General features: G+C 50.8%; 1 protein-coding gene and 1 non-coding gene across 2 annotated transcripts; both read right to left on the bottom strand.

Moving 5' to 3' along the window:
• Positions 1-24161, bottom strand: SYPL2 (synaptophysin like 2). Its single transcript, XM_029069742.1, has 6 exons — positions 24108-24161; positions 22877-22951; positions 7841-7965; positions 4366-4567; positions 3411-3602; positions 1-227 (listed from the first exon to the last, which is right to left on the bottom strand). The coding sequence occupies exons 1-6, from the start codon at positions 24159-24161 to the stop codon at positions 75-77; spliced, it is 801 nt and encodes a 266-aa protein (XP_028925575.1). The 3' UTR covers positions 1-74.
• LOC114813449 lies at positions 18336-18471 on the bottom strand. The gene has a single exon (XR_003761169.1). It is a non-coding gene; the product is annotated as a small nucleolar RNA SNORA7 (small nucleolar RNA).
• Positions 24162-24907: the final 746 nt, after the last annotated feature.

The raw sequence follows: 24907 nt of genomic DNA on the forward strand, positions 1-24907 counted from the left end.
AGGAGGAGAGGGAGAAGACGGTCCTGGCAGCCGGAGGTTGGTGAGGCGCTGGCTGTTCGGGAGGTAGAGGACTCTCACTGCTTCTCCACAGCCCCCAGCTCAGCCGCGCTCTCCTTGCTAGCGGCCTGGGCCTGGGCCTGGGCCTGGGCCTGGCCGTGCCACGGGGTCTCCTTGAACACGAACCAGCAGTTCCCAGCCCACAGGATGAAGTTGATGAAGCCAAAGAGCTGCAGGACCAAGGGGAGGGCAGAGAGAGAAGGAAAGAGCGGTCAGGGTTACGGTCAAGGAGCCCGGGCTGCCCAGGCCAGTAACTCTTGGGAGGGGCCGTGGCGGGGGAGGGGGGAGGGGGAAACGTAGGTGTGTGTGGAAGAGAGAGGAAGAGGTTAGGGATGGCACAGTGAGTAGCATTTAGATAGAGGTTGTGAGTTATGCAGGTAGGGGTGTACCGGGTTAGGCCCGCCCTCTCAGCGCTCCCTGCCACACTCCCCTCCCCCACCGTGCTCCCAGGATTCGGCTCACCCACCAGATGGCTAGCAGCAGCTGCCCAGTTCGACTTCATCATCCTGCCCAGGAGGGTCCCTACACTAGCCTCTCCATTAACGTGTCAGCCCCTTCATCAGATGACGAACTCCTCCAGGGCAGGCCACGTGTGTTCTGCCTCTGCCGGACTCTCCCAGGTTCTTAGTTCAGTGCTTCGTACCCAGTGGGTACTCAATGAGTACCACTGATTTATCAAACTAATAATAGTATTGCCATATTTGTTTAGCGCTTACTATGTACCAGGCACCGTACTAAGTAGCATGGTGTAGTGGATAGAGCATGGGCCTGGGAATCAAAAGGTCGGGTTCTAATCCCGGCTCCGCGCTTCTCCGCTGTGCGACCTTGGGCAAATCAATCTACTTCTCTGGGCCTCGATTTCTGTAAAATGGGGATTGAGACTGTGAGCCCCACGTGGGATCGGGACTGCGTCCAACCTGATTTGCTGGTATTCACCCCAGCTCTTAGTACAGTGCCTGGTCACATAGTAAGTGCCTAACAAATACCATAATTCAGTGCTTAGAACAGTGCTTGGCACATAGTAAGTGCTTAACAAAAACCATCATTATTATTATTAGTATTACAAGCAAATCAGGTTGGATACAGTCCCTGTTCCACATAGAGCTCATAGTTTTAATCCCCATTTTACAGATGAAGTAAGTGAGGCGTAGAGAGGTTAAGTGACTCGCCCAAGGCCACACAGCAGACAAAGAGAAGAGCCGGAATTAGAACCCAGGTCTTTCTGACTCCCAGGTCCATGCTTTATCCAATAATCATGGTGGAACTGAAGGATTGAGGTTTCCCCAAGGGGTAAACTGCGCCCAGGGGTTAGCTAGGCTCTTTGTGTCTGAAAGCAGTGACAGTTTAATCGTCAAATCCTCCAGGCCTGAAGAAGCAGGACAGCTTCTAGGTGAGCCCAGCATACTTCTGAGAGAATCTGGCCCAGTCAATGTGAAAGAGCAATGAAGAGGATGCTTATGGGAGTCGGGAGAAAGGTGTTTGTGTGTGCGTGTGTGTGTGTGTGTGTGTGTGTGTGTGTGTGTGTGTGTGTGTTGGGAAGCTCTTCAGCTGAGCTGAGGAGGTGTATAGTTCAGTGTTCATCACACAGTCTGTTCAACTGAGCACCCAAAGAGTTCCTGGGAGGGAGTCTGATGGACTATGGAACCGGATGCATGGACTCAAAAACTCCCCGAATGCAATGACTCCCTCCTGGCTCTTCATCCATCTCTAATCTCACAGGTAGCTTTGCTTGCAGCAGGGAAAACCAGAACCCCCATGGAGTCACCCCAAAAGCCACTAATTCAAATTCCAGGTCCTGCCCCTAAATTAAGAAAAACAATGCACCTTGAATTTGTGGAGCTCTTTAATTTTTCCAAAGTGCTTTTGCATCTTTGCACCTCATTCTAGCCTCACCATATTCCCTGAGGGATAGGTTGGGGCAGGAATTATTATCCCCATTTTACAGGTGAGGAAATTAAGGCTGAGAGAACCTAAGTGGTACGGTAAGCCAGTGGCAGATCTAGTTCTAGAACACGGAGTCTTCAGATGCCCAGACTCACAATGTTTTTATTAGCTCACATTCCCTTCTAGCCCAGGTCTCGTTCCAGGCCAGCCCTCTGTCCCCAGTCTACGTGGATCCCCTCTAAGACAGATGAGACACTCACAGGAAGGATGCTCAATAGGAAAGCAGTGTGGCCTACTGGGAATAGCATAGTCCTGGGAGTCAGAGGTCTTGGACTCTAATCCTGGCCCTGCCACTTATCTGCTGTGTGACCTTGGACAAGTCACTTAACTTCTCTGTGCCTCAGTTCACTCATCTGCAAAATGGGGATTCAATTTCTGCTCTCCATTCTACTTAGAATGCAAGCCCCATGTGGGACTTGATTTTAATAATAGTAACTATGGTATTTGTTAAGCGCTTACTATGGGCCAGGCACTGCACTAAGCACTGGAGTGGATACAAGCAAATCAGGTTGGAAACAGTCCCTGTCCCACGTGGGGCTCAGAGTCTCAATCCTCATTTTTCAGATGAGGTAATTGAGGCCCAGAGAAGTTAAGTGACTTGCCCAAGGTCACACAGCAGACAAGCGGCAGACCCAGGATTAGAACCCATGACCTTCTGACTCCCAGGCCCAGGCTCTATCCACTATGCCAAGCTGCCTCACAGATTTACTTGAATCTTCCCCAGTGCTTAGAACAGTGTTTGGCATAGAGTGTTCAACAAATCCCGAGTTGCTGGCCGCAATTACAGTGAGAGCATCAGGGGAGACCCATCTCACCCATCTACGTTCTGAGGAGTTGGGGCACTGTGAGGCCTGCGACCCCTCGCTTCTGGCCCTGGGATTTGGGATCCTTTACTGTGCAGGGACAGAGAGAATTTGAAGGGACCAGTTTGATGGGGAGGAGGTGGGCAAAGGGTCCAACTAGCATCCTCGTTGTTCTCTTAATAATAATGGTATTTGCTAAGCGCTTACTATGTGCCAACCACTGTTCTAAATGCTGGGGTAGATACAAAGAAATCAGATTGGGCACAGTCCCTGTCCCAAATGGGGCTCACAGTCTTACTCCCCATTTTAGAGGTGAGGTAACTGAGGCACAGAGAAGTTAAGTGAGTTGACCAAGGTCACCCAGCAGACAAGTGGTGTAGCTGGGATTAGAACCCATGACCTCTGACTCCCAAGCCCGTGCTCTTGCCATTAGGCCATACTGCTTCTTTCGGAACAGGCTGGCCCCAGGGAGAGACTGTGAGTGAGTCAGTGAGAGAGAGAGAGTGTGTGTGTGTGTGTGTTCACGCCAGCCTTCCTTCCTCCTGGCGCCCTGCTGTCCCCCTTCCCGACCCCGCCCTGCCTGTCACCCCAGAGGGCAGGTCTTACCACGGAGATGTTGGCCAGCCCCATGGAAGGGGTAGCCCCGCCACTGCAAACGGCCTCCTCCCCGTGGCACACAGACATGGCAGCTGTCAGACTGGACGGCCGCGTGGCCCCTTTCACGTCCGTTAGGCCCTTGCCCCAGGCCGCCGCCGCCACCAGCCAGAAGAAGGTGAAGGAGACTGTCACGCAGAAGTCCTGGGAGGGGGGAGACGGCTCAGAGAGGGACACCCCTGCTCCTCCTCCTCCCCAAACCCCGACCAGACAGGTCCCGGGAGACCCGCTGTCAGTGGGCCCCAGGAAGAGACTCCTTCCTCCCTCAGCAGGTTCGGAGTCAGCCAGATCTGGATGGGGACAGACCCCAGCCTCCTCTCAGAGACCCCTTCCCTGATCTGTGAAGGGACTCCGGTTTTGGAGGCTCATGGCTGGGCCTTCGCATTAATCCTACAGTCCTCTAGACTGTGAGCTACTTATGAACAGGGAATGTGTCCACTAATTCTGTTGCATTGTACTTTCCCAAATGCTCAGTACAGTGCTCTGCACATAGTAAGCACGTAATAAGTATCACTGATTGATTGATTGATCTGCCAGGGTGACTTTGGGGCATCTTTGCCCCAGGCCAGACCCCGGGCCTCAGTCCTGGAGGGACCCTCTGCCTCAGAGAGGTAAGATGGGGAGAGCCAGGTTAGCTGCCCACCTCCTCCCTAGGGGCCTATGAGCTCCTGGTGAGGTGCCTGGGGGTGGTGGGGGGCGGTGGTGGAAGCCAAGTGAGAAGGACGAGGGGGTCCACCTTCCTGCCCCCCATACCTCTCACCAGATTCCCTCTCCACCCTCCTCAGCGCAGGGCACATTCCCATCACTGCCCGCATCTTCTCAGGGGCTTCCCGAAGCCACCTGCCTACCCCGTGTCCCCTGCCCCGACCAGAGGGACGTGAGGTGGGGGACGGGGAGGGGGGCTTACCACCAAGGGGAAGCGCTTGTTCTCCGTATAGAGGTTATGGAAGCGCAGGTAGAAGACCAGGGCAGCCATAGTGTAGAAGAAAGAGAAGATGCCCAGGGTGACAAAGAATTCAGCGGGCGCCGAGAAGTCCCCCATGAGATGCAGTGTCTTTGTGCTGGATTCTTCATCGCATAGTGGCATATCATACTCGACCCGTTGCAACCTGCTCAGGGAGAGAGATGTCAGGGACCCCTGGTCTACCTTAAAGCTTACCTGGAGGCTGGGAGGGATTTCTCCCACCCCACTCCCAGCCCGGGGCTCTGGCTCCACACCCTTTCTCCTAAGGGGAGACTGACCAGCGTTTGATTGAGGTGAAGGGGAAGGGTTGAGAGTTAAGACCCAAAATCTTGGAAACCCAGAACAGAAGCTCCAGCTTTTCCACAATTTCCTGAATCCGAGTAGGGAGGTTGTCTCTCCTCTGCCTTCTTTCTCCCCACATTCATTTATTCATTCATTCATTCAATCGTATTTATTGAGTGCTTACTGTGTGCAGAGCACTGTCCTAAGCGCTTGGGAAGTACAATTCGGCGACAGATAGAGACAATCCCTACCCAACAACGGATTCACAATGTAGAAGGGGGGGCGGGGGGGAAGTCTCCATTCCAAGTGAGGTTGATTGTTTCTAAGTTAGTTTGGGGTAAGATAAGGGTTCTAAGGGTTTGGTCGCCTTAGGGAGGGTGGGGCAGGGGCAGGGGCAGAAGGGGAGGAGCCCTGGAAAAGGGAGTGGCTGGGAGAGGAGGAAGATGGAGGCCCAGAACTTGCATAACACCTGGCTTGCAGTCTCGAATTTGTCAGACCCAGGCCTGCACACCCACACCTGGGATCTTGGAATCCCTAGCCAGGAGTTCCAGATCTACACACCGGGGTCTGGGACCTCCAAACTCCTAGTCGGGGCATCGGACTTGCATACCTAGAGTTGGGGCCCCAAAAGCCCTAGCTGGGACCTGCAGACCCGCATGCCCGGAGCTGGAACTCCAGAATCTAGAGCCAGGTGCTTCAGACCAACAAACCTGGATCTGGGACTCTTGGATCTTGCGGATAGTCACACGTGCCCTCCCAATCTTTCCCCTCAGCCTCCTCCTCCCCTTCAGTGGGATAGTGATGTGACTTCTCCCTCATCTGTCTCAGCTTCCTCAGCTCCCTCGGCTTGCTCTCCCACAACGACACATATCTCCCCCACCCAGCAACTCCTCTCAGCAAGGGTTCTAGGAGGACCATTTATCCTTTGAATTGACAGCCCTCCCTTCCCCAGATTTTGGGTCTGTCCCATCTATATCAGGATGTCGGGCCACCTAACTTTATGGCTGCTGAGGAATTTACACTCTCTGATCAGGTCCTTGCGGCTGCCCTTCTGGCAAGTGGATCAGTATCTTTCCTCCATTTTACAGACCGGGCAACTGAGGACCTGACGGGAGTTTGGTCGGTGAGCGGGATGCTAAACTGGGATTAGAGCCAGCTACAGGTGCCCATATCTTGGAGGAGGTGGGGCTACGATCCCCAAAGTTTTTTTGAGCTGGATTCCCAGCCTGGCTCATCCCAGCTGTCTGACGAGACTGGAGAGTTTCCAAATAGGACTAAAAATGAACTCTCCCAAGCACTCAGAACAGTGATCTGCACATAGTAAGCACTTGAGAACCACCATTGATTGAAAAGACCCAAAATGAAGTCTTTCTGGCCTGTTTGCTCTTGAGAAGCCTATCTCCCTCCGATCCTCATTCCCCCTAAATTCCCTGTGCTCTTTTCGCCCACACACTCAAGATGAAAACCTGGCACCTCTGATCAGAACTGTAGCCCAGTCTTCTTCTCAGCCCCCAGAGTAAGGAGGCAGAAAGCAGCGGCGGAAGGAACAGGAAATGCCTTCCAAGTCTGCTCTGATTAGGAGCTGATGCCGCAGGCTTCAGCAGAGGCAACCTGGGGGCCAAAATGCTCATCCTGGCCCCTTCTCCCCTCCCCGACCCAGCTCTGCCCAGGCCAAGGAACTTCCCTCCCTACTACCAGGAAAGTGTTGGGAAAGGACTAACTGGCAGGTTTGTGGGCCCTGAGAATTCACTGTCCCAGGCTACGGGTTCCAGGTTCCAAGATGCCTGCAGAGTTCCCCCGCCCCACCCCTGGGCCGGGCCCCGCGACTGCCCCAGGAGGTGAGTTGGGACCCCGTTTCAGAGACCCTCCCGGGGAGCCAGGCCATTCTGAGGTTCCTCCGGACTCCCAGAGGGGAAGGTGCTCCCGGGGGTCCTCTGATCAGACGGAAGCAGGTCGCTGCTGATACGGCTGCTGCTCAAACGGAGTTCACCCTTGCCCGGCCCCACACTGCCAGAGAGGGCCCGGTGTGCCCAGCGGGCAGGAGTTATCACCAAGAGGTCTCAATAGGATTGTAGCTCCTGAAGCCCAGCCATTATGCAAAAAGCCCCAGCTGGCAGAAGGAAGTAGCCAATGCTCCACCCCTCACCCCAGCCCAAAGCCCCTCCAGCAGAGGAGTGGGGACCAGCAGGCCAAGAGGGAAGCAGGGTGGCTTAATAGATAAAGCACAGGTCTAGGAGTCAGAAGGACCTGGGTTCTAATCCTGATTCCACCACGTATCTGCTGTGTGACCGTGGGCAAGTCACTTAACTTCTCTGGACCTCAGTTAGCTCATCTGGAAAATGGGGATTAAGACTGTGAGTCCCATGTGGGACAGGGACTGTGTCCAACCTCATTAACTGCATCTACCCCAGTGCTTAGAACAGTGCGAGGCACATAGTAAGCATTTAACGGGTACCATAATTCTTATAATGAGAAGCAGCGTGGCCTAGTGGGAAGAGCATGAGCTTGGGAGTCAGAGGTCATGGGTTCAAATCCCGGCTCCGCCACTTGTCAGCTCTGTGACTTTGGGCAAGTCACTTAACTTCTCTGTTTCAGTTACCTCATCTGTAAAATGGGGACCAAGATTGTGAGCCTCACGTGGGACAACCTGATAACCGTGTATCTACCCCAGCGCTTAGAATGGTGCTTGGCGCATAGTAAGAGCTCAGCAAACACCATCATCATTATTGAGAGAGCCGAAGCCACGGTCCAGGATCGATGGGGAGAAACCCCCCCAGGGCAGACAGCCTCCCCCTTGGATGACCTCTGGGAAAGAGCTGGAGGACAGAGTAACTTTTCCCTCTCATCTCCCCCACCCGCCGCCCCTCAGCCCGGGACCCTTCAGACCTCCACACCTCCCAGCAGCAGCTGGCAAGCGAGAGAGGAAGCACCGTCCAACCAGAGACGTTCATAGCACGGATTCTCCCACGGCTACCTTTGGGGATTCCACCCGAGACAGCTCTCTAACTGCGGGGAGACAAGTTCCAGGGAGAGGGAAGACAAAGGGGGCAGCCCTGAGCCGGGGACAATATCTTTCTAGGGAAACCCCGTTTCAATCCCTCGCCGACCCCCCAACGGGGGCCCGGCCCCCACTTACCTGAAGGGATAGCCGAACTGAACAATGATGGCGCTCACATCCTTGGCATCGTTGTTGCACCTGACCGTGGCCCCCGTCTCCCCGCTGTATGAGCCGCAGCACCCGAAGGCGAAAATAGCAAAGAGCTGCACGGGAAGGGAGTGATCAGCAGGAGAGTCAGCGGACCCCAGCCAGACCCCTCTGGACCCCCGTTTGCCCCTCCCTTGCCAGGCGCGGGCCACCAGAGCCCAGCTCTGCAGTCTCCAGCAGAGAATCTGTTTGCTGCCCGGCTGACCGTGGCTACCCGCAAGCTCAAGGGTCAGGATTGATGCGGAGGGAGGATCCGCACTATGGAAACGGCATGACTGTGAAGCAGGGTGGCCTAGTGGATAGAACATCGGACTGGGAGTCAGAAGAGCCTGGGTTCAAATTCCAGCCCACACTTATAATAATAATAATGATGGCATTTGTTAAGTGCTTACTATGTGCAAAGCACTGTTCTAAGCACTGGGGAGGATACAAGGTGATCAGGTTGTCCCATGTGGGGTTCACAGTCTTAATGTCCATTTTACAGATGAGGTAAGTGAGGCCCAGAGAAGTTAAGTGACTTGCCCAAAGTCGTACAGCTGACAAGCGGCAGAGCCGGGATTTGAACCCATGACTTCTGACTCCCCAGCCTGTGCTCTTTCCACTGAGCTCTGGGTGAACTTGGGCAAGTCGCTTCACTTCTCTGGGCCTCTGTTACCTCATCTGTAAAATGGGGACTGACACCATGAGCCCCACGGGGGACAGGAACTCGGTTCAACTCGATCTGCTGGTATCCACTCCAGCGCTGAGTACCGTGCCTGGCACACAGTAAGCAGTTAATAAATACCACCAGTTCTGTGGGCCTCTGTTACCTCATCTGTTAAACGGGGATTAAGACTTTTAGCCCCAAGGGGGACAGGGACTGTGTCCAACCTGATTAACTTTTAAGAAGCAGCATGGCATAATTGATAGAGTAAGGGCCTGGGAGTCAGAAAGTTGTAATCCAGACTCCACCACATGTCTGCTGGGTGACCTTGGGCAAGTCATTTCACTTCTCTGTGCCTCAGTACCCTCCTCTGTGAAATGGGGATTGAGACTGTGAGCCCCACGTGGGAAAGGGAAAGTTATTATTATTGTTACTAACTACCTCAGGGCTTAATACAGTGCCTGGTACATAGTAAGCGCCCTTAACAAATACCAAGGAAAAAAAGAAATAATAATAATTGTGGTATTTGTTAGGCGCTTAGTATGTTCCAGACACTGTACTAAGCGCTGGGGTGGATACAAGCAAATTAAGTTGGACACAGTCCCTGTCCCACATGGGGCTCACATTTCAATCCCAATTTTACAGATGAGGGAACTGAGGTAGAGAGAAGTGAAGTGACTTGTCCAAGGTCACCAAGAAAATAAGGGGCAGAAACATCCCTTCCTCTGAGCCCTCCATGGAGACAAAGAATCCGGTCACTCACGACTCCCCGAGTTCTTACTCCCTGGCCCGTCTCTGTGGCGGGTTTCTCTCACTCCCTGAGTCCCAGCCACAGGCATACTGCCTTTCTAGGAATTCTACCTTCCTTGTTCCTCAGGGTCCGTGTCATCTTTCATCTGAGAGTCCCTCCCTAGTACAGTGACCGCTGAGGATTACCAACTTGAGAGTTGATTCTTTTTTTTTAATATGATATTTGTTTAGTGCTTACTGTGTGCCAGACAATATATTAAGCACTTGGGTAGATAGAAGCTAATCAGGTCGGGTGAAGTCCATGACTCATATGGGGCTCACAGTGTTAATCCCCATTTTACACATGAGGTAACAGTCCCAGAGAAGTTAAGTGACTTGCTCAAGGTCACACAGCAGACAAGTGATGGAGCTGGGATTAGAATCCAGGTCCTTCTGACTCTCAGGCCCGTATTCTATCCACTAGCCTATGTTGTTCCTCCAGAGAGGGCAAGTGGAGATGAAGCCTGTTCGACTGGCTTCTCCTGGCATTTGCTTTGGTTTCCATGGGTGGGGGTGTGGAAGTTTGTTTGATGGTTTGTCTGAACCGAGAAGCAGAGAGGTCCTGTGGATAGAACATGGGCCTGGGAGTCAGAAGGACTTGGGTTCAAGTCCCATCTCCACCACGTGTCTGCCGTGTCTGCTGTGCAAACTTGGGCAAGTCATTTAACTTCTTTGGGCCTCAGTTTCCTCATCTGTAAAATGGGGATTAAGACCATCAGCCCCAAAGACTATGTCCAACCTGATTAGCTGATTATCATCAATGGTTTTTTTTGAGCATTTACTATGTGCAGAGCACTATACTAAGTGCTTAGGAGAGTATGATAACAATACATTTGGCAGACGTGTCCTTCTTTTATCTACCCCAGAGCTTAGTACCTTTCCTGACATAGAGTAAGTATTTAACAAATACCATAAAAAAAAACCCCAAACTAATGACCAGGGAAAGCCATGTGCCCTGGGATTCTCCTCTTTGTGGTTTCCAAACCAATCCTGGGAAGGAGCTGGCCAGGAGGATGAGAAGGAGAAGGAGAAGGAAGAGGAGGAGGACAAGGAAGAGGAGGAGGATGAGAAGGAGGAGAAGGAAGAGAAGAGGAGATCAAAAAGAGGACGAGGACGACAATGATAACTATGATGATGACAAGGAGGATGAGGAAGAGGATGGCATTGCTGGCGACCAGAAAGAGGAGGACGTGGATGAGGAGGAGGAGGAGGAGGAGGACAAGGAGGAGGAGGTGGATGACGACAATGAAGAGGATGACAACGACAATGAGGTTGAAAAGGAGGATGAACAGGAGGAGGAAGAGGAAGAGGAGGACGATGATGATTATGCTGATGAGGAGGATGAGAAGGAGGAGGAAGAGGAGAAGCAGGAGGAGGAGGACGATGGTGGTGTCTCACCAAATATCTTCAAGTTCAGAACTGTGGGGAAACCAAAAACTTCTTTGAGGTCCTGCAGGCCCTAGGTTGCCAAGACCCCAGAGAAGCAGCGTGGCTCAGTGGAAAGAGCACGGGCTTTGGAGTCAGAGGTCACGGGTTCGAATCCCGGCTTGGATTCTGTGTGCCCAAAGCTGTGTGACTTTGGGCAAGTCACTTAACTTCTCGGTGCCTCAGTTACCTCATCTGTAAAATGGGGATTAAGACTGTGAGCCCCACGTGGGACAACCTGAATCCCCTGTGTCTACCCCAGCGCTTAGAACAGTGCTCGGCACATAGTAAGCGCTTAACAAACAAACACCTACCCCTTGCTCCTTAGCCCCGGGCCATTGTGAAGGCTACTCTGCCCTAGCCTTGACGGACTCCCAGTAAATCATCTCAGACAGAGGGGACTACTGGAAGTAAACTTTCATTCACAATCAGCTGTAAGATTCCCTGTCAACTCTCTCCATATCACTCATCAGTTTGAAGCAGCAGAGTGGCCTAGTGGAAAATACACAGGCCTGGGTATCCGAAAACCTGGGTTCTAATCCTGATTCTGCCACTTAACTGCTGTGTCACCCTGGGCAAGTCACTTAATTTCTCTGGGCCTCAATTCCCTCATAGCGCAAAACGGTAATTTAATACCTGTTCTCCCTCCTACTGAGACTGTGAGCTCTATGTGGGACCCAACTATCTTGCATCTACCCCAGTGCTTAAAACAGGGCTTGACAGTAGTAAGAACTTCACAAATGCCAATATTATCTTGTGCCTTGATTTCCTCATCTGTAAAATAGGGATTAAGACTGTGAGCTCCATATAGGACATGGCCTGTGTCCAAACTGATTAGCTTGTAGCTATCCCAGAGCTTAGAACTGTGCCTGGCACATTGTAATTATTACTATTATTATTATTCCTGTTCTCTCTCCCACTTGGACTGTGAACTCCATACAGGACAGCGAGTGCATCTGACCTGATTATCTAATTATACACCGTAGTGTTTAGTACAGAGCTAGGCACATAGTAAGTGCTTAATAAATGCCATGATGATGATTATTCACCTGTTACTCACCAGTTGGCTCTTTTTGTTCCTCCTGAGGTAACCTTCTAACTGTACCTTACTGTTGATTCTCCTTCCTCCATCTCCTCACTTACTCAGTTCCTACAGCCTGGAACTCCCTCCATACTTTTTCCCCTCCAATCTGACATTATAACTCTCCCCCGACATTCAAAGTCCTCCAAAAATCCCACTTCCTCCAACAAATCTTCCCTGACGATTTCCTCACACCTCAAGTTATAGCAACCCGATCGCCACCTCCAGTACTTCTGCATTTATCTGTTCCTTTCAGCATAAGTAGATGACTCTATTTGTAAATATTTTTAAATATGCCTACCCCATTAGAATATAAGCTCCTTGTAATAATAATATTGATGATGATCATGGTATTGGTTAAGCTCTTACTATGTGCTAACCTCTGGGGTAGATTCCAGGACCAGGTTTCGTGCTTCTGTTTTTCTTTTCCAAGAGTTCAGTACAGTGAATGGAACCCAGTGGGAGGTCCATCAATCTAATTACTACAACTTTTACTGCCTGAGATCACCAGACACTTATGGCCCAGTCCTGGGAAACTAGTATGTATGAATCCACGTTGTAGCTTTACCATAATCTCGATTGTTCAGGGAGGTGGTCATTCGCTTCCATGTGATTTGGCTTGACCCCTGAGCAATTTCTTCAGCTGCCTCACAATAATGATAAAAATAGCTGTGGTATTTGTTAAGCGCTTAAGCATCATGGCCTAGTGGATAGATCATGGCCCTGGGAGTCAGAAGAAACTCGGTTATAAACAGTTATCTGCTCTGAGACCTTGGGCAAGTCACCTAACTTCTCTGTACCTCGGTTACCTCATGTGTAAAATGGGGATTAAGACTGTGAGCCTCATCTAGGACGTTGACTGTGTCCAGCCTAATGAGCTTGTATCTATGCCAGGACTTAGTGCCAGTGTCTGGCACTGCATTAAGCACTGGGATAGATACAAGGTAATCAGGTAGTACACGGTCCCTGTCCCACATGAGGCTCCCAGTCTAAGTAGGAAGGAGAACAGGTAATGCAATTCCATTTTACAGCTGAGGAAGCTGAGGCACAGAAAAAGGGAAGTGACCTGTCCAAGATCACCCAGTGGGCAAGTGGAGGAGCTGGGAATCTGGGATTCGAACCTAAGTCCTCTAATTCCCAGGCCCATGTTCTTTCCACTAGGCCACAGTTTCCCCATCTGCATATTTTAATGTGTCTGGAGTTAGAGGGGAGGCTCTGAACTCTGTTTTTTAGGAATGCCAAGCTTCCATGCTTGGACTCACCCCTGGGCATTTGATCCTCCTTCAGCATTCCGTCCTACAGAAGTCTACGAACCCAGCTGGATCTGGAACTCTCAAAATCCTCTCTCTCCTCATCCACCCTCCCATCACTCTCACTTCCATCACATCCAACTGTCTGTCAACCAATCATCAATCAATCCTATGTATTGAATGTCTACTGTGTGCAGAGCGCTTAGCACTTGGGAAGGAACAATAGAGGTAAAAGACACAATCCCTGCCTACAAGGAGCTTCCAATCTAATGTTGGAGGTAGACGGATGCAATTAATTCATAGATATGAGGAAAAGCCTGTTACAGTCCCTCTCCAAATTCCAAAGATAAGTGAATGGCAATTCTAGCTCTCTTCCTACTATTGGAAATACCCATCTCAGGAGTCTAGATGGAATAGAATAAGGTTCTGGGGCTGTGGTTTATTTCTGCTCAGGCTAACTGGGTTAGGACTAACTAAATTTGGGCTAACTAGGTTCCGGCTAACTAGATTTGGGCTAATAGTCAATCATCAATCAATCACAGTTATTGAGTGCTTACTGTGTGCAGATCACTGTACTAAACACTTGGGAGAATAAATATAACAGCGTTGACAGACACATTCTCTGCCCACATTCTAGCTCAATGTGTCTAGAGGGGGAGACAGACATTAATATAAATAAATAAATTAAGGATATGTACATAATAATGTTGGTATTTGTTAAGCGCTTACTATGTGCAGAGCACTGTTCTAAGCGCTGGGGTAGATACAGGGTCATCAGGTCATCCCACGTGGGGCTCACAGTCTTCATCCCCATTTTACAGATGAGGTAACTGAGGCACAGAGAAGTTAAGTGACTTGCCCACAGTCAAACAGCTGACAAATGGCAGAGCTGGGATTTGAACCCATGACCTTTGACTCCCAAGCCCGGGCTCTTTCCACTGAGCCACGCTGCTTCTCCATAAGTGCTGTGGGGCTGAGGGAGGGGTGAATAAAGGGAGCAAATCAGGGCGACGCAGAAGCAAGTGGGTAAAGACGAAATGAGGGCTCATTCAAGGAAGGCCTCTTGGAGGAGATGTGCCTTCACTAAGACTTTGGTGGGAGAGAATAATTGTCTGTCAGATATGAAGAAGGTTATTCCAGGTCAGAGGCAGTATGTGGGTAAGAGATCAGTGGCCAAGTAGATGAGATCGAAGTAAAGCGAGTAGGTTGGCATTAGAGGAGTGAAGTGTGAAGGCTGGATTCTAGAAGGAAAGTAACGAGGTGAGGTAAGAGGGAGCAAAATGATTGAATGCTTTCAAGCCAATGGTAAGGAGTGTCTGTCTGATGCAGAGGTGGACGGGCAACCACTGAAGGGTCTCGAGGAGTGGGGAAACGTGGAATGAACATGAGGCTCAGGCTAATTAGGCTAGGGCTAGGTAGGCTCAGGCTGGAGGAGGCATTTTTCATTGTTATATTTATTAAGCGCTTACCACGTGCCAAGCATTGTACTAAGCACTGGGGTAAATGCAAGATTATCAGGTTGGACACAGTCCCTGTCCCACATGGGGCTCAGAGTCTAAGTAGGAGGGAAGAAGATTTAATCTCTATTTTTACAGATAAGGAAACTGAGGCACAGGGGAATTAAGTGACTTTCCCAAGGTCACACAGCAGGTACATGGGAGAGCCCAAGGTCACACAACAGGTAAGTGGCTGTGCTGGGATAGAACACAGGGCCTTTGACTCCCATGCTGCTTTAAAGCGGGGACTGGTTCTTCAAACACCAATCCGCTCTACCCCAACTCCAGCAACGAGCCCATCCAAACCCACTAAGCTCACTCTCACTGGTGTCATCCAATGGGCCTGTGAGTGGGGAAGAACTAAGGGGAAAAACTAAACCTCAGACCACAGGGGAGAGAGTTTGGATCAGTCAAATCATCACAGGTATTTATTGAGTGCTTACTGTGTGCAGAGCTCACAGTAAGAGAAGCAGTGTGGCTCAATGGAAAGAGCCCGGGCTTAGGACTCAGAGCTCATGGGTTCTAATCCCAGCTCCGCCACTTGTCAGCTGTGTGACTCTGGGCAAGTCACTTCCCTTCTCTGTGCCACAGTTACCTCATCTGTAAAATGGGGATTAAGACTCTGAGCCCCACGTGAGACAACTTGATCACCTTGTATCCCCCCAGCGCTTAGAACAGTGCTTTGCACCTAGGAAGCGCTTAAAAAATACCATTATTATCATTACTAAGCACTTAAGTAAGTATCATAGAGTTAGAAGATATGATGCCTGCCCTCACGGAGGTTACATCTAATAATAATAACAAAAATAATGATAATAATGGTATTTAAGCGCTTACTATGTGCCAAGCACTGTTCTAAGCACTTGGATAGATACAAGGTATCAGGTTGTCCCACATGGGGCTCACAGTCTTAATCCCCATTTTACAGATGAGGGAACTGAGGCACAGAAAAGTTAAGTGGTTTGCCCAAGGTTACACAGCAGGCAAGTGACAGAGCTAGGATTAGAACCCACATCCTCTGACTTCCAAGCCAATGCTCTTTTCACTATGCCACGCTGCTTCTAATGCTTTATTAATTAATGTTGGTATTTGTTAAGTGCTTACTATGTGCCGAGCACTGTTCTAAGCGCTAAGGTAGACACAGGGGAATCAGGTTGTCCCACGTGGGGCTCACAGTCTTCATCCCCATTTTACAGATGAGGGAACTGAGGTGCAGAGAAGTGAAGTGACTTGCCCACAGTCACACAGCTGACAAGTGGCAGAGCTGGGATTCGAACCCATGACCTCTGACTCCAAAGCCCGTGCTCTTTCCACTGAGCCACGCTGCTTTTCTATGCTTCTCTCTTCTTTATTCATTCATTAGTATTTATCGAGCATTTTCTATGTGCAGAACACTGTACTAAGCACTTGGAATGTACAATTCAGCAACAGATAGAGACAATCCCTGCCCAATAACGGGCTTCTCACTCTTCTAATGCCAAGCTAGTAGAGAAGTAGCAGATGTAGGCTCTCCTAAAATGGAAGGAAAGGCCACTCCCTGCCTCCTGATGCCCCGTGCTCTGATTGGCTAATGACCAAGGGAAGCAGCATGGCATAATGGATAGAGCATGGGCCTGGAAGTCAGAATGTCATGAATTCCAATCCTGACTCTGCCACTTGTCTGCTGTGGGGGACCTTGGGGCAAGTCACTTTACTTCTCTGGGTCTCAGTTATCTCATCCGTAAAATGGGGATTGAGGCTGTGAGGCCCAAATGGAACAGGGAGTATGTCAACCCAATTTGCTAGGATCCACCCCTGTGCTTAGTACTGTGCCTGGCACATAGTAAGCGCTTAACAAACGCCACAAACTAGCATAGGACTTTCCAGGATAAACAAGACACTCTCAAATGAGAGAGCTCTCTTACTCCCTCCACCCCACCAGCTTTTTAAAATTAATTTATTATTTTTTATGGTATTTGTTAAGCACTTCCTGTGCCAGGCACTGTTCTAAGTGCTGAGGAGGTACAAGCTAATCAGCTTATGCTGTCAAACGACTTTCGGTTAAAACGAATCTCAAACCCTTTAGGGTCTTTATTCTCCTCCCTCCACCCTCCACAGAAATTACATATTTGATTTCTTTGAGCAGGAAATGGTTCTTCATTTTGATTTGAATTTTTCTCTTTCAAAGACGCCACAGATACTTCTGGCTCCTTCATGCTTTTGCGATGACTTCTGTGCAAGGACTCAAAGGCTGGCCGCAGGACTAGAAGAGTCAGAGACCAAGATGAGGACTGAACCCAGAGGCAGCCAGGGAGGAAAGGGGGTTCAGTTTTGTATAACGGAGGGTGAGAAGCTGAGAATCGTAAAAGTCGGAGATGAGTCTTAACTCTCAGAGCATCTGCTCTGACCCTGAGGGAAGGTTTGGATGTCTACTCCAGCAAAGTTCTATGTAAGTCTTCATTTAAAGAGCCCTGGTGGCAGCCAGAAGGTTGTAGAAGGAGGAGAAGGAGAAAGAGGGAGAGATTGGAAGAAAGAAAAGACGAGAGGGAGGAAGAAACAGGAAAAGATGCGAGGAGAAACAGGAGGAGAAGATGGAGAAAAGGGGGAGCTGGAAGGAGAAATTGGAGGATGGGATGGAAGAGACAGGAAGAGATGGGAGGAGAAATAGGAGAAGAAAGGAGAGACAAAAGGAGTTGGAAGGAGAGACAAGAGGAGCCAGAGGGTGAGATAGTAGGAGGAGGAAAAGGAGGAGAAGATGGCAAGAGAGGCAGGATGAGATTGGAGGAGAGAGAGGGAAAGAAAGAGGAAATGGAGGGAGAGGTAGGAGGAGGTGGAAGGAGAGAAAAGAGGAGAGGAAGGAAGAGATTGTCTAGAGGAGGAATCGTTTGCAGAACTTTCCTTTGAGAGACAATTCAATGACGAGTGGTCTCACGGTTTCCTTCCAGCCCTGACATTAACCTGAAAATTCCTTTTGCTCCATTAACAGTGTAGACATACAGCCTAGGTTCTACCTCGGGCAGCTCTCACTTGGCCCTGCATTGAGCAGAACTGAGTCACTTCCCTCCCGAGCAAACCTTTTAACTGATCCTCATTTGAGACTTTACTGGCTCCAACTTATAGCTCCAAACCATGTCCCAACCTCCTTCAAAGAGCTCCTAAAAAGTCACCTCTGCCAAGAGGCATTCCAAAACTAAGCCCTACCTTCCTGGTCTTGCCCCACATCAGCCATGTTGGCTCCCAGGGGCATAACCGTTTATTTACTTATTTAATTACTTCAATTCTCTCTGTCTTTTATTCATTGTACATTCGGCAATTTCTGTCTGCCTGAAATTGTAAGCTTCTCCTGGCAGGGGAGGGTCTCTGAGGTCTATTGCTCCCCAAGGGACTAATGCAGTGCTCTGCACACAGTAATCAATCAGTCAGTTAATCAGATTTATTGAGCACTTATTATGTGCAGAGCACTGTACTAAGGGTTTGGGAGAGTACATCATAACAATATAACAGACACATTCCCGCCCTCCGTGAGCTTACAGCTTGTCTTGTCTTGTGCCGTTGAGTCATGTCCAACCCATAACGACACCATGGACACATCTCTCCCAGAACGCCTCGCTCTCCATCTGCATTCGTTCTGGTAGTGGATCCATAGAGTTTTCTTGGTAAAAATATGGAAGCGGTTTAATTTTGCCTCTTTCCACGCAGTCAATTTGAGACTCTTCCCTGGACTCTCTCCCATGCTGCTGCCGCCCAACACAGGTGAGTTTTGACTTGTAGCAGATTGCCTTCCACTCGCTAGCCACTGCCCAAGCTAGGAATGGAATGGGTCGGCCTCTGCTCGACTCTCCCTCCCATGGCCGAGACTGGTAGAGGACTGGGAACTCCAGGTGCAATCCTGAGAGGTGTGCTTACAGTTTAGTAGGTACTAAATACAACCTTTTGGTGATTGATGATGATGATGATGATGATGATGGGGACCTTCCAACAGGGAGGGCCAGGGGACTGCTCACTGGCTTCTGGGATATCAATGATCTCCTGCCCCCACAGAAATCTAACCACTCAAGCGGTCACCGCACATCAGGTTGGTGGCTTGTGGGAAAAGCTTAGTCCATTAGAGAAACCAAGATTTTTTTTATGGTATTCATAGAGCTCTTACTCTGTGCCAGGCACTGTACTAAGGGCTGCGGTAGACACAAGATAATCACTTTGGACACAGTCCATGTCCCACATGAGGCTCACAGTGAGGTAACTGAGGCCCAGAGAAGTGAATTGACTTACCCAAGGTTATCTGTGGCCCAAGGTTACTGTGCCTCAGTTACCTCATCTGTAAAATGGCGATTGAGAAGCAGAAGTAGTGGAAAGAGCAGGGGGTTGGGAGTCAGAGGACGTGGGTTCTAATCCCGGCTCTGCCAACTTGTCTGCTGTGTGACCTTGCTCAAGCCACTTCGCTTCTCTTTGCCTCAGTTACCTCATTGTAAAATGGGGATTAATACTGTAAGCCCCATGTGGGGCAACCTGATTACCTTGTATCTACCCCAGTGCTTAAAACAGTGCTAGGCACGTAGTAAGCGCTTAACAAAGGCCATAATAATAATAATAACTGAGACTGTGAACCCCACGTGAGACAGGGACTGTGTCCAACCCAATTTGCTTCTATCCACCCCAGCACAGTACACTGCCTTGGCACATAGTAAACGCTTAACAAATACCACAGTTATTATTATTATGATGATTTATCATGTTCCATCGACCTTCATCTTTTCAGACAAGTGCCCAAATCTTGCCAATCTCCCTCATGTGGAAGCTTCTCCATTTCCTTGATCATCTTGGTTGCCCTTTATATCTTCTCCAGTTCTTACGTGTCTTCCCTAGGATGTGGGGCCCAGAACAGAACACAGCGTTCCAGATGCAGGCATAATAGTAGGACTTTTTATAATGATAAAACTGTGCCTTTGATTTTCTTCTATCAGTCAACCCTTCAACAGCATTTACTGGGCTGAGCACCATACTGAGAGCTTGGAAGAGAAATGAGTAAGAGACAAGGTCCCTGCCCCCATGAAGTTTACAATCCACATCCCCTAATGAGGCCTGGCATTTGATTGGACCTTTGGGCACTTGGAAACTCTGATTTAAAAGAACAATAGATGAGGATCACATTCTTGCCTCATGACTGATAGCTCAGAGCCCGTCAACCAGAGAGATTCTCGAGATAAACTGCCTTGCATTGGCTCCCACTGAAATTCATCTGCCGGGTTTTCAGGCCAATGGCTCAGCTTCCTGCAGATTATCCCCATAAACCTGCAATTTCGCCACCTGGAAGAGCTTCTTGTCACTTCCAAACTTGGAGATTTTACTGTGCATTCTCTCTTCCAGTACACTTAGGACAATGTTGAACAAAAGCAATGTTTGCCCAGATCTCTGGAGGACCCTCTTCTTGTACTTCTCTATCCCCAAAGTGGTCATCTACCCTTTGCCTTTGTTTCCTACCTGAGCTAGGCCTCTAATAAAAACATAATCATAAACAGCTGTGGTACTTGTTAAGTTTTTTCTATGTGCCAAGCATTGTACTAAGCACTGGGGTAGGGAGAACATTATCTCTAATTCCGAGATTACTCCCTTTTTCTTTTTAAAGTTTGGGGGCTTGAACTTTGTAGCAAGACCTTTTGAAAATCTAAATATAGTTCATTCACTGATTTCCCTTCATCCTCATGCTTATTGACCCCTAAAGAATCCTGCAAAGGAGTGAGGTGCCATTTTGTCTTTCCCCTAAAATGTTGCGCTTTTCTAAGAGTCCCCTGATCCCAGGTTTGATTGTGGATATTTTGCCAGTTATAAAATGGAGATCCATCCACCTGTCTGTATTCGTTGGAATCCCCTCTGGAACCCTCCTGCGGATGAAAGTTTTCACTGGCAATCCGCCAGCTCCCTGGCACGGAGGCTGTTTGTAATGATAGGTTATACGTTCTTGCCAGGAGTTCTGCAACTCCCCCCTAGTTCTCTCAGAACACCGATGATAAGAGTGATTGCTTTCATCTGAGCAGCATGGTCTTGTGGAAAGAGCATGACCCTGGAAGTGAGGGGACCTAAATTCTAATCCTGGGTCTGCGACTTGCCTGCTGTATGACCTTGGGCAAGTCACTTAATTTCTCTCAGCCTTAGTTTCCTCATGCGTAAATGGAGATGAAATACCTGCTTGTCTTTCTCCTTGGACTCCGAACCCCATGACGGACAGGAACTGAATCTGAACAGGCTATCTTTTTTTTTTTACAGTATTTGTTAGGTGTTTACTATGTGCCAGGTATTTTTCTAAGTGCTGGGGTAGCTACAAGGTAACCAGGTTGGACACAGTCCCTGTCTCACTTGGGACTCTCAGTCTTAATCCCAATTTTACAGATGAGGTAATTGAGGCACAGTGAAGTGAAGTGACTTGCCCAAAGTCACACCGCAGGCAAGGGGTAGAGCCAGGACTAGAACCCAGGTCCTTCTGACTCCAGGCCCAAGTTCTATCCACTAGGTCACGTTGCTCTTTTGTCTATCCCAGCTCTTCTAACAGTGCTTGGTATCTATTTGATCTAAAACATCAGTTCCTCTGACCTGTCTGCTACAAAAAACAACTTGGATGTGGGAATTTCTCTAAGATCCTCCTCAGTAAGGCCCGAATAAAGAAGTCACTGGACCCCTTAGCGAACTCCTTTCCATCCCTGCATGCCACTTTTACTTCAAGACCATGGCGTAGCTCCACTGACTCCATAGCCAATTTATTTTTCTTGTTCTATTTGAAAGATCTCTTACTAACAGCTAAAGAACATTCTTCAAGATTCTTTTTGTCCAGCTCGGTTTCCTGTTTGCCCCCGATTTGCCCCTTCCATGGGTTTTCCTGTCCTCATTTGGATGACCTTTCTATTTTGAAAAGGATGACTTTTTCCACCGATGACCTCTTTTACCTTGGATGTTTCTATCAAGGAAGTGTTCACCTTCCTGGTTGCAGAGGACTGGACCAAATGACCTCTTCCAAAATTGGGCTTCGAGGTTTTGATGCACTTGCTCGGCATGCCTTGGCCCCCAGGAAGGGTAGAGTTCACTGACTGCCCATGTGAAATCCAGCGAGGAAATGAAGTCATCCCAGAATTATATAGTTTGAAGGATTTTGAGGGTCATTTTTTCCAGATCCCTGCCTCCGGAACTGTTCTAACTGTCCTAAACCCAGCTCCTCCACTTGTCTGCCATGTGACTTTGGGCAAGTCACTTAAACTTCTCTTTACCTCAGTTTCCTCAACTGTAAAATGGGGATTAAGACCGAGCCCCGTGTGGTACAGGGACTGTGACCCACCCGATCATCCTGTAACTACCATAGGGCTTAGTACAGTGCCTGGCACGTCATAAGTGCTTAACAAACACCATCATTATTGTCATTACTATTATTATTATTCCTTAAGGAAAATAACATCTCCCCCATTCCTCAGGATCTCCAGAGAGAGAAATGCCACTAGCTGACAAGAAGTGTCACCAAAGAACATGTAACCCAGAGAGGTTAAGCAATTTCCCCAAGGTCATACCATGGCAGAGCTGTAAAAAGAACATGGGCGCCTCAACTCTAGGCCCAGTGCTGAATGACCTGGAATCTCTAGGCTTCGAGCTGCTGCGGCTTCATTGATTCAGCCTTCAGGGGAGAGACCAGACCCCTGGTAGAGTTCCTCAAGTTCAGGGAGTTTCTTCCGCAGGTTCCAGGTGACACCTTTTCTCTCTGGTGCCCTCTCTGTCCCTGGCCGCTCCAGCTCCGGGATGTTTAAGCTCTCCTCTTGTACCCTCTCCCCGCAATCCAGAGGCTTGGGTGGAGGAGCGGTATGTGCAGGATCAGAGCTTTGGAAAGGTTATACCCGGCTCTGCAGCCATCAGGTATTTCACTTTCTCTGCCTTGCCCTCTCTCTGCCTCTCTCTCTCCCCGCTCTCACTCTATTTTTCTCTCTCTCTCTGGAGTGAAATGTGAGAGGGTCCTGCCTGGCTGGGGCTCCTTGCACATAGAAGGGCTGGCTCAGGGGCTCCGCATGCCTCTCCCCTCTTAGTCCTGCGACGGAGTCCGTGGAAGCAAGCTCCTCCTGCCCCCGGTCCGCCCCATTCCTGTCCTGTGCCATGGGCACCTGTCACCGCCCACCATCATGCCTTGATACTCCTGGGGCAAGTGGCAGTTTCCCCTCGCCCCCCAGGGCGGAGGGCTCCCCTCCCCCCCACCTCTCCATCGGGGTCGCATTGCTTTTGGGCAGCGTCACTCCCTGGACTCCCGAAATAGCCAGGGCCCTAGGAGTCACTCACCCACTGGAGAGTCTTGATGAAGCCCAGGGGTTCCTCCAGTCGCCTCCAGCGCAGCCCGAAGAGAAGGCGCTCCACCTGGGGAGTCAAGAAGAGGGGCGTCGTCAGATGGGGCGGCCAGGGGCAAGGGGGAGATGGGGGGGCAGCGACAAACAGGCCAGACGGAAGGGGGGTGAGCAGGATCGCCAGGCGGAACAAACCCCCAGAAAGGGGGAGGGGGAGTCAGAGATTTACGGGGCAATAAAAATGATCATTACGGTATTTATTAAGCGCTTACTATGTGCCAGATACTGTATTAAGCGCTGGGATGGGTACGAGCAGATCAGGTTGAACACAGTCCCTGTCCCACGTGGGGCTCCCAGTCTCGATCCCCATTTTACAGATGAGGTCCCTGAGGCCCAGCGAAGTGATTTACCCAAGGTCATCCAACAGACAGGTGGCCGAGACAGAATTAGAACCCATGACCTTCTGACTGGCAGACCCGGGCTCTATCCATTTCGCCGTGTCCCTTCAAGGCAAGGAACGCAGGGAGGGAGAGACAGACTCTCCGAGGGGCAGGGACACCGAGAGAGTAGTCCGGGAGAGAGGAACCAAAGGCGGGGGAGAAGAGAGAGAGAGGAGAGAGCGGAGGGAGCCAGAGGCAGAAGGAGCTCGGCACGTAGTAAGCGCTTAACAGATACAGCGTGCCGTAGTGGAAAAAAGGCAGGGGTTTGGGAGTCTAATCCCGACTCCGCCACCTGTCTGCTGTGTGACCTTGGGCAAACGCCTTCACTTCTCTGGACCTCAGATCCCTCATCCCTGAAAGGGGGATGAAGACCGGGAGCCCCACGCGGGACGATCTGCTCCCCTTGCATCTAACCCAGCGCTTGGAACAGTGCTGGGCACATAGTAAGGGCTTAACAGACGCAGCGTGCCTTAGTGGAAAAAAGGCAGGGGCTTGGGAGTCAGAGGACGCGGATTCGAATCCCGCCTCCGCCGCTGGCCTGCTGTGTGACCCTGGGCCAAGGCCTTCACTTCTCTGGGCCTCAGGTCCCTCGTCCGTGAGAGGGGGATGAGGAGCGGGGGCCCCCACGTGGGACCATCCGATGACCTTGCATCTCCCCCAGCGCTTAGAGCAGTGCTGGGCACAGAGTAAGGGCTTAACAAAGACCGTCGTCATCATCATCATTATGACTCTACTTATTAAATGGCATTAGAGAAAAAGAGGAGAAGGGGGAAGGGGAGGGGGGGTTACCTGCTGCCGGGGATCCCTGTCCGCGGTCCGGCCAGTGGTCTCCCCGCTGGACATGCTGGCGGGCCGGGGCGGGGGGGTCCTGCTGGGCTGCTGGGAGCGGCTGGGCGGTGTGGGTGGTCTGGGGGGGTTGTGGCGGGTGGGGGCAGGCCCGCGGGGGCGGGAGCGGTCGGGGCCCGGGGCTGGCGGCCGGCGGGCCGGGCTCCAGGCTGGCGAAGGGGGGGCGGGGGTCGCCGGCGGCCGGGGCGGTCAGCGGGCTCACCCTGCCGCTGCCCAGCCCGATGCCACCAACGCCGCCCCCTCCCTCCTTCCCTCCCTCCGGACCCCGGGAAAACCACCCCGGCCCGGCTTCCAACTTCTGCCAAACTCACCGGGGGACTTTGGCAGCGGAGGCGCAGGACAGGACAGGGCAGGACAGGACAGGGCAGGGCAGGGCAGGGCAGGGCAGGGCAGGGCAGGGCAGGGCAGGGCAGGGCAAGGCGCCGCCCCCATCCCCTCCATCCCGCCTCCTGCCCCCCGCCCCCCGCCCAGACCCCAGCCAGGGGCTTCTTAAAGACACAGGACCCCTTCCTCCCTCCTTCTCTCCCTCTCCCCCTCCGTCCTTCCATCCCTCCCTATCTCTCCCTCCCTTCCTCTCTTTCCCTCCCTCTCTCCTCCATCCTTCTATCCCTTCCTTCCTCTCCCTCCTTGTCTCCCTCTCTCCGTCTCTCTCTTCCTCCTTCCCTCCTTTCTTCTCCTTCCCTCCCTCTATCCCCCTCCTTCCCTCTCCTTCCCTCCCTCTCTCTCCCTCCTTCCCTCCCTTC

This window comes from Ornithorhynchus anatinus, chromosome 7, assembly GCF_004115215.2.
Source record: "Ornithorhynchus anatinus isolate Pmale09 chromosome 7, mOrnAna1.pri.v4, whole genome shotgun sequence".
Lineage (NCBI taxonomy): Eukaryota > Metazoa > Chordata > Mammalia > Monotremata > Ornithorhynchidae > Ornithorhynchus > Ornithorhynchus anatinus.